Source organism: Rhipicephalus sanguineus, chromosome 10 (assembly GCF_013339695.2).
Source record: "Rhipicephalus sanguineus isolate Rsan-2018 chromosome 10, BIME_Rsan_1.4, whole genome shotgun sequence".
NCBI classification, from domain to species: domain Eukaryota; kingdom Metazoa; phylum Arthropoda; class Arachnida; order Ixodida; family Ixodidae; genus Rhipicephalus; species Rhipicephalus sanguineus.
The window spans coordinates 102,358,395-102,368,429 of NC_051185.1; the positions used below are offsets into that span (position 1 = coordinate 102,358,395).

The window sequence follows — 10,035 nt, forward strand, 5'->3', positions numbered from 1 at the left end:
TGCGGCATCGCAAAAAAAAATAAATAAAATCTCTCTTGCTAAGCCGCCGCCGCCGGTCCGGGGGCGCGGGGAAGAGGGGACAACTCGAACCGCGCTGCTTCTCTCCTATTTCTCCTCTTTCCCTTTCTCACCGCCCTGCGCGCCTGCTCGCGCTTTTGGGAAACGAATAAACAGTCCCTAACCAGATGTTGTAGCTCTCGGTTCCTCCTGCGCGCGCTCTACAATTTGGTGACCCTGTTGCATACACGCCCTTAATTCAAGTTAGAGTCATGTCCCTCGCAGAGCCGGACGCACAACTGACACTAGGAACCACCATGCCACAAGACCAGGCAGATCCCCCTAACATCGGCCGGAATTCCCACACTGCAGACGCTCCCGGTGACGCAGTCTCTGCAGTATCGCTACGCCTGCCACAATACTGGGAGCGCAACCCAACCGTCTGGTTCCTGCAGGTGGAATCGCAGTTCCACATCCGCCGTATAACATCGCAGCTGCAAAAATTCCACCACGTCGTCAGTGCACTGCCGCCTACTGCAGCAGAAGAGGTCTCCGACATACTGATTTCCTTCAGGACGAACCTCCCGGCAGCTCCCTACGACGAACTCAAGGCAGCGCTGCTCGACAGAACCGCTGCATCGGAACGGACGCGAATTCAGCAGCTGCTCTCAACTGCGGAGCTCGGCGACCGGAGGCCCACGCAGCTGCTTCGTCAGATGATGCAGCTCCACGGTTCGCGCGCCCACGCAATGGACAATGCCGTGCTACGCGAGCTGTTTCTCCAACGCTTGCCGTCCAACGTCCAAATGGTGCGGGCCACCGCTTCCACTATGGATTTGCCGTCACTCGCCGCACTCGCCGACAAAGTCATGGAAGTGGCGACGCAGCACTTGCAAGTCGCTGCCGTCAGCACTCCTTCTACACGACCCCCGTCGTCATGTGCTGCTTCTAATTTGACAACCGCTACCACCTCGCCTTCCCACATCGACCACCTCTGTGACAGGCTCGAAGAAATAATCGTGGCAGCCACGCGACAAGACTATGCTCCACGCCGTTCGCGACAACGTGGCCGATCCTCAACCCCCCACCGTGCCGGGGAACGTGATCGGAGTGAGTCTACAGGCCCAAGCTTGTGCTACTACCATCGCCGTTTTGGAGCCGAAGCCCGCCACTGCCTGTTGCCATGTGCTTGGACGGGAAACCCGCCGGCCGACAACTAGCGGCGACAAGCGGTCAGGGCCTCGAGGAATGTCGCCTCTTCCACGTCGCCGATCACACCACAGGACAGAAATTTCTCATCGACATCGGAGCCCAGGTCAGCGTCCTTCCTGCAGCAAGGTCAGAACGTACTTTGCCTGCCATTTTATACCTTCAAGCTGTAAATGGCACTCGCATTCCTGTGTACGCACAACGTTCCCTCACGCTGAACCTGGGGCTTCGCAGACTGTTCTGGTGGGTGTTTTTAGTCGCCGACGTCGGGTCCGCAATAATAGGGGCCGATTTTCTTGCCAAGCATGGGCTCCTCGTCGACCTCAGACACAAACGTCTCCTGGACTCAGCCACGAGCCTGTCTGTCCAAGGCATCGCTGCGGGCAACTACTGATGTGGCACATTCCTGCGCTGCAGTAGCCTCAGAACCGTTCGCCGCCTTGATAAATGAATTCCCATCCCTGACATCCCCACCAGATTGGACTCAGCCTGTTGCTCATGACATTCAGCACCATAAAATAACATCCGGCCCACCTGTTTTCTGCCGTCCACGGCGCCTTGCCCCCGACAAGCTCAAAGTGGCCCGTGCTGAGTTCGAGCACATGTTGGAACTTGGCATAATTCGACCGTCATCCAGCAGTTGGGCATCCCCCCTCCACCTGGTCCCTAAAAAGTCAGGTGACTGGAGACCATGCGGAGACTACCGGCTCCTGAACACCAAGACCGTCCCTGACCGGTACCCACTGCCCAACATCCAAGATTTCACCTCTGCTCTGCACGGTGCCACCATATTTTCCAAAATCGATCTTGTTCGTGCATACCACCAAATCCCCGTGGCTGAAGAAGACATCCCCAAAACAGCCATAACGACACCATTCGGCCTTTTCGAATTTCTGCGTATGCCATTCGGACTCCGAAATGCTGCGCAAACTTCACAGCGCTTCATTGACACAGTGACACGCGGACTACCATTCGTGTTTGCCTACGTCGACGATGTGCTCGTAGCAAGCTCATCCTTCGAAGAGCATGTGCAACACCTCCGGCTTCTCTTTGACAGGCTGGCAGCCAACGGAATTGTCATCAACAGCGGGAAGAGTGAATTCGGAGTGCACGCTCTTGCATTCCTCGGCCATTATGTGGACACCAACGGCATCCGCCCACTTCCCGACAAAGTGAATGCAATTGTAGAGTTTCCCAAGCCGACATCGCTTACCAAGCTCCGCCAGTTTCTTGGTCTGGTGAATTTTTACCGACGCTTCGTAAGAAACTGCGCCGCGCTACTGGAACCGCTCGATCGTTTGCTTTGCGGCAAACAGCAGCCTGTCACACCACTAGCATGGGACAGTGCTGCGGAGGACGCCTTTCTTTCAATTAAGCGTGCCTTGGCCGAAGCCACCCTCCTCGTTCACCCAAATCCGGACTCTCCATTGGCGCTCATGACCGACGCATCCAGCTCGGCGGTGGGAGCGGTTCTTCAACAAGAAGTTGATGGAGACTGGTAACCTCTTGCCTTTTTCTCTAGACGCATGTACCCCGCCCAAACCCGTTACAGTGTGTTCGGCCGCGAACTCCTCGCCATGTACCTGTCCGTGCGCCATTTCCGCCACCTGCTCGAAGGCCGATCGTTCACCATCTACACCGATCACAAGCCCCTGACCTACTCCATCGGTCGTTCCGAGTCCATATACACTCCACGCGAGGTACGCCAGCTTTCCTTCATATCGGAGTTTACGACGGACATTCGACACATCAGCGGCTGTCATAACGCCCCGGCGGACGCTCTCAGCCGCGTGGACGCCGTCACGCGCAGCCGTTCGAACAGCTCGACAGCCTCGTTTCCATTCAACCTCCGAGAGCTCGCAACAGCGCAAGAGAGCTGTCCGGACTTGACATATCTGCGCAACGCGACGACCTCTCTGCAACTGGAGCCAGTGACCTTTCAGAGTGTACCCATTGTTTGTGATACCTCCACCTCAGGAGGCACACCACGGCCATTTCTACCCGTTGCCTTTCGCAAGCAAGCCTTCAACTCACTGCACAATCTCCCCCACCCTGGAATTCGCGCAATGCAAAAGCTAATCGCGGCTCGATTCGTCTGGCCTCGCATGAACGCGGACGTTCGCGATTGGGTGCGCGCGTGTGCACCTTGCCAGCGTGCTAAAGTTCACCGCTACCCGGTACCGCCACCCCGCCGCTTCCTGCAACCTGATGAACGGTTCGCGGTGGTGCACGTTGACATTGTCGGACCGCTTCCACCTTCTCAAGGCCACCGGTATTTGTTGACATGCGTTGACCGCTTCACCCGGTGGCCCGAGGCAACGCCACTTGCTGACATTACAACAGCCACAGTCGCCGAAGCGTTCGTCTCCACTTGGGTTGCACGGTTTGGCTGCCCGACAACAATACTCACTGACCGTGGCCGTCAGTTTGAGTCATCGCTCTTCGCAGAACTTCTAAAGCTCCTTGGAACGGCCCGTTTGAGAACAGCTGCTTACCACCCCCAAACAAACGGCCTCGTCGAACGCTTTCATCGGCACCTCAAAGCGGCATTGACAGCGCACGGGTCCCGAAACAAATGGGTCGAGACACTTCCCCTCACTCTTCTGGGCATCCGATCCGCATACAAAGAAGAGCTGTCGGGGGCCACAGCAGAGCTTGTTTATGGCACCACACTTCGCCTCCCCGGCGACTTTTTCGACGCCACAGCAACCCCAAGCGCTCCTACAGCCAGCGAATATGTGAGCCTGCTTCGCACAGCTTTCCGGAATCTTCGACCGCAGCCGACGCGTCCAAACCCAGCCCGGGCAGCTTACATCATGCCAGACTTGGAAAGAACATCGCACGTGTTCGTGCGGTAAGGGCCTGTGCGTGGTTCACTGCAGCCTCAGTACCTCGGACCCTTCCCTGTGCTGGAGCGTCTCCCCTCGAACTTTATTGTGGACATGAATGGATCGCGTGAGACTATAGCACTCGAGCGGCTGAAGCCAGCGTACAGTGAAAACGCGCTCTCTTCTGTTTCGGCATCTTGCCTCACTGTGCCCCCCTCCCCTCTGTCCCTTTGTCACTCATCCCCATCCCGTCCTGCGCTCAGGGTTCACTGGGGCCCACTTTGACCGCGGCAATGGTAATCGTTCGTCGCAGTGGCCTCCTCACTTGGGGGGGAGCTCTGTAGCGCATCCTCTTACGTCGCGCCCCGGAACCGGCGCCTGCCGGCATCGCAAGGAAACAAAATAAAATCTCTCTTGCTATGCCGCCGCCGCCGGTCCGGGGGCGCGGGGAAGAGGGGACAACTCGAACCGCGCTGCTTCTCTCCTATCTCTCCTCTTTCCCTTTCTCATCGCCCTGCGCGCCTGCTCGCGCTTTTGGGAAACGAATAAACAGTCCCTAACTAGATGTTGTAGCTCTCGGTTCCTCCTGCGCGCTCTACAGTTCCATTCTATGTACAGATGCCTGATCGTACTATTGTTTAGGTTGGCTTTCCTCCAGTTAGTTTTTGACGTTCACGGGTGAATCAGTGAGACAATGAAAGCTTCTTGTTAAGACAGGAGAGGTACCGTGACGATACCACCCGATAACGACGTTCCAGGGAAGGTCATAACGCAGAACATGAACGGGAACTACAAGAGCGTGATACAGGATGTCGTCGAGAGCAAATAGCGCACCGCCTATCCGTCGCTTCATGCTAACCTAACATACTGCTGTCGCGACAGCGCTGCTGCATTTCGCGGTTGGTTTGCCAGTGTTCCTCGCTATTATGACAAATGTGGAACACACATCAGGTGTTTAGTAGCAAACGCCTTCGCAGCATTTAGAGCAATTCCAGAGCAGGTTCCGCGTGGAATCATCTTGCACCTCCTTGATAACATTCGAAACAAGCAAGACCTCTGATTTGCTGCATAAAACTGAAGACGCGAGCGTTCGCGCTGATACCATTATCACCATGCAAATTCTGCGCAGCGCATCGCATTTCTTGCGATTTATTGTTCTTTGCATTTAATTCTGCAGCGTTCATTCAGAATTCATTCTCACAGTATCTTTGTTGATGCTCGAATGGACGTCCGCTCTGCTGCACCATTTGTCGCGAACAATCTCCGTTAGTAAGCCTAGCACACGGCATCCGCGATCAGCTCCAGCAGAGGGACAGCGTCCTGCCAGCGGCCACGCATTCGTTCTCATTTCCAGGGAAGTTCATGAGTTGTGTACAACAGAAAATTTGTTGCTGCCGTGTTTCTAAGCATCATCATTAGGCTAAAACTAGTTGAATATGTCCTATTCAAATTCTTCGTATATAGTGTAGTGTCCTTTAAGTCTTGGAGATGGCGCTGGCGCTGGTGGGTCTTGGCGAATGGGAATAAACCGGAGCTCGGGAGGCTCCACAGGGGATTCGACTGGCTGCCTTCGTCGGGTGTAGTCTCTCTCTCTCTCTACATGGTGTCAGAAGTGGGATGCGGATGATCTAGACACCGATTGGGCAGCATCCCGATTCGAATTCAGCAGCGCTCAACTGCGTCGGTCGCTAAAGTGTCGGTTCCTGCGCTGAACCATGAACGACACCAACGCTGCGACGTCGTCGCCCTCAGTGAGCTCGCCTACTGGGTCCAACGCAGCCGCTCCGCCATATTCGACAGGCCATGCACAGCTGCGTCCACCGCCACCGTTCGACTTCGAAAATCCCAGATCATGGCCAACGTGACTTGTACAATTCGAATACTACTCTTACGCCACGGGACTATATGCTGCGGAGCAGCGAGTGCAGGTGCGTTCCATGCTTTACTGCATGGGCCCTCAAGCAAGAGTCGTGTTAGCGACCACGCCACTTGTCACCGAAAAGCATTTGAACGCCAAGTTCATCGACATGCTCGTAAACGGACACTGTTTCTTTCAAGGTTGACTGAGGTTCTGAGGTTTCCTTGGTTCCCAGGTCGTTCCCTGGTGTGCCCACAAGGCTACAACATCCACAAGGAGAGCTCAAAGGTCCCGGAAACCACCGCATCTCTGTTGTGGGTACTTTAAGTGCGATTCTGTCCTCGAAGGGGCGATCTACCAAACAGCTGCTTTATGTTCTCGCCGCCAAGACAGTACCGCTGCTTGGTTTTCCGGCCATTCAAGCCCTGGGCGTCTGTAAGTTCTTGGATGCCGTGGCTGAAGAACAAGAAGCCTCCAGCAATCTGCATCTAGATCCCAGTCTTTTCCGTGGGCTTGGGATGCTGCCAGAAGAGTATACCATTCGGCTTCAACCAGACGCCACACCATTTTCATTGAGCGTTGCTCGCCGCCTTCCTCTACCTCTGCACAGTGTGGTAAAAGCGGAATTAGATAAATTGGATGCTGACGGAGTAATTCGCCGTGGCGACGCACCAACAGAGTTGTGTTCGGGACTGGTTGTCGTACCCAAGGCGTCTGGTGTCCTGCCACATGTCTCAGAGACAACTGCTCCAATTTGCGCTCTGCTATGCGAAGATTCGCATTGGACATGGGGACCAGATCAGCAGACTGCCTTCGAAAGCCTCAAGCAGTTGTTTTGTTCCGACCTCTGCGTTGCGCGCTACAATACTGCCTACAAGACGCCTGTGTCCGCTGACGCAAACTCTTTCGGGTTGGGAGCCGTATTGTTGCAAGAGCAGCCTACTGGCCAACGCCGAGCGGTTGCATTTGCTTCAAGGTCGCTGACGTCCACAGAGCAACGTTACAGCCAGACAGAGAAGGAGGCCTTGGCTGTTACATGGGCAGTGCAACGATTCGAGGAGTTCGTCCGCGGTCTTCAATTCTACATTGAAACAGATCATAAACCTCTCGTCGCACTGCTCGGCTCTATGGATGTGGACATGTCACCCAGAATTCAGCGATTCCGCTTGAAGCTGATGTGCTTCTGCTACCAAGCGCTCTACGTACCTGGGAAACAACTGGCCACGGCTGACACACTCTCGCTCGCTCCTACAGGGCATGGTTGAAGCCTGGAGTCTATTCCAAGACAAGTTGACAACACGGAGATTTTCGTCCAGGGGACCATTCGCGCTCTGCCAGATACCCTGTGAGCCCACCTTCACGAGCTTCGTCAGGTGCAAGCTAGTGACGCGGAATGCCACTTGCTCCTCCAGTATTGCGTGAAAGGCTGGCCCAGGAACTCTCGAGTGCCGAAACACGTGAGGAAGTACTGGCAGTACCGAGGCGATCGCAGCATCGGTGAATATCTACTTCTGAAGGGTGTTCGTGTTGTAATTCCGGCATCATACCAACAACGCATATTGCATACCAGCAACGCATATCTCCACGACGGCCACCAAGGGATAGGTCGCTGCAAGCCTTTAGCTAGGGAATCTGTATGGTTCCCTAGCATCAACTCCCAAATCGAGACTATAGTGATGAACTGCTCTAAATGTGCTGAGACCAGAGTTCAACGAGCCGAGCCTATGCTTTTTAGTGAGACTCCTACAGAGCCTTGGGAGGTCGTAGGTATTGACCTGTTTCATCTCAACGCCGGAGACTACGTGCTCATCGTAGACTACCGATCCCGTTTCCCAGAGGTCCTATGCCTGCGTTCAACAAAAACGCCTGCCGTCATATCTGCTGTCATCAAAAGCGTGTTCGCACGTTACGGCATTCCAAGGAAGGTTCACAGTGACCACGGGACTCAATTTGCAGCGAAGAAATTTGCTGACTTTTCTAGGACCTAAGGCTTCCGTCACGTTACAAGCAGTCCCGGTTTCCCGCAGTCCAATGGACAAGTGGAACGTGTGGTGCGGACGACCAAAAACCTTTTTAAAAAAAAAACTGAAGATCCCTGCTTGCCCTTGCTGTCGTATAGGGAGACCCCGTGCATCAACAATTTGAGCCCTGCACAGCTTCTTTTCGGCGGACGCCTCCGCAATGGCGTCCCAAAGACTGAAAAGCAGCTCCAGCCTGCTTGGCCCGATGCCTCAGTATTCGAGCAGCACGATGAAGCCGCCCGCAGAAAACAATCGGAAGACTTTGACAGGAGACATGCAGCTTCTCCTCTTCGCCAACTAGAGCCAGGATAAGAAGTTTGGATGAATGACATGAAGTGCCCTGCCATCATCTTGTCACCCGCTGAGCGTCCGCGCTCATACGTGGTTGAAACTGCGAAAGGCGTCATTCAACGTAACCGAAGACATCTTGTTCCAAGAAATGGGAACACGCCGCTTGCAATGGGGCCGTCAGAACAAGCAGACACTGACAGCTAGCCACTTCCGCTGGTTCTAGAATTCACGCCACAGAATGCGGGACAAGGTGCACATCCAGACAAGTCATCTGAATCCTTGACGCCAACGGCGAGTCCGCCTGGGTCTGATGAGACTACATCAAAGACGGGACCGCCTTCCTCAGATCGCCCTGTAAAGAGGTCAAGGTTTGGTCGCATCATGAAACCGCCAAGAAGACTCATCCTGTAATCAGCTCTAGTGTGCATCCCTGTGTGTGCGCTAGTTACCTGGAGAAGGGGCATGTAGTGTCCGTTAAGTCTTGGAGACGGCGCTGGCGCTGGTGGGTCTTGGCGAATGGGAATAAACCGGAGCTCCGGAGGCTCCGTAGGGGATTCGACTGGCTGCCGTCGTCGGGTGTAGTCTCTCTCTGTCTACATATAGTTCTGTGCTTGTGATCTTCACAGCATTTCGTAAAATGGTGCATGCGTGAACGTGAGCCCGCTAGCTTAAAATCAAGTGGTAGAGAAAGCTGACTCACTCATTTTGGCGAAACGAAAGAGCTTTCTGATGAAATTCCCGTGCAATTGGCTGCCTTGGTAGTCGCGCTCTGTGCGACGCGACGTCCGGGACGCTTTACCGCATTCCGATGATGTAGCTTATCATGCTCTATATCGTCAATCGTTTTTCTAAGCACTGTCCAAGCCATGGCTACGCTCATGGCTCATTGGGAAAAACGTGTACTAGCGTTGGCTATCACCTTAGAACAAGTATTGCCACTCGTGTTATTTTGATGTATTCGGGCTTCACCCACAAAGAATGTTTGCAACTCTCCGCGCAGACAGCGCCGCGATGTTTCAGAAGCTTCACGAATGATTTATTAGCAATGCTGACAGGATTTCACTGAACGCAATAGCTTAACTTTCATTAATTATCCTTACAGTTCTTTGCCATTTATATTAAAGGGGACCTGCAACACTTTTTCAGCATTGTCATCCAAAAAGCTGCCGATCGGTAGCCGAGGCTTCTGAGACATCGTGAGCCAGACATTATAGCGCAGCACGCGGCCTGGAATTTAAAATCATTTTCAGTCACCTAGAAGCCATTATTTTCTACAAATCATGCCACTACCGAAATGACCAGGCAAAATACCCCAATTCAGGACCGTTGGCTGATTTGAAAATCGCGCGCTGCATAGTTACTGAGGCGGCTGCGGCCAAGGCCTGCGGGCGGCCAAGGCAAGCCTATGCCTGGACGCAGGACCCCAGGCATCGAGGATCTAAGATCCCACTTTCCTTTGAATAAAGTTCCACTCGCTCTCTATCTCACTCTCACATGGTCCCGTTCCAGCTTGCGTCTGATCTCACGCACCGTCTGTCACGAAAAACAGTCATCATTAGCAAGCCTTCTGTCTTACTTGTAATGCAGTTGGTAACCTTTAAGGCGTCGTCATTAGGCTTAAGAGAGACTTTAAGATGTAATACTCTAATTCCTATTTTATAGTTCAGTGCTTCTTTCACTGATGTCTTCCTTTGACTTTCGAAAATAGTGTTTGTATGATCCTTAGCCTCCTAGCTTACAAACAAAAGAAAGGGAAACTTGTGCTACTCTTGTCAGTAAAGCGAGGAACCCTACTTGAGACCCTTCGTAGCGTTGCCTCCATTCGCACTGC

General features: G+C 53.8%; 1 protein-coding gene across 1 annotated transcript; it reads left to right on the forward strand.

The window, feature by feature from the left end:
* The first annotated feature begins 269 nt into the window (after nt 1-269).
* LOC119406619 (uncharacterized) lies at nt 270-1,217 on the forward strand. The gene has a single exon (XM_037673354.1). It carries the CDS (start codon nt 270-272, stop codon nt 1,215-1,217), a length of 948 nt encoding a protein of 315 aa, XP_037529282.1.
* The last annotated feature ends 8,818 nt before the right edge of the window (nt 1,218-10,035 follow it).

Bases quoted from the DNA above. Each gene is read 5' to 3' on its own strand.
- LOC119406619 (XM_037673354.1), top strand. From the start codon at position 270: ATGTCCCTCGCAGAGCCGGACGCACAACTGACACTAGGAACCACCATG.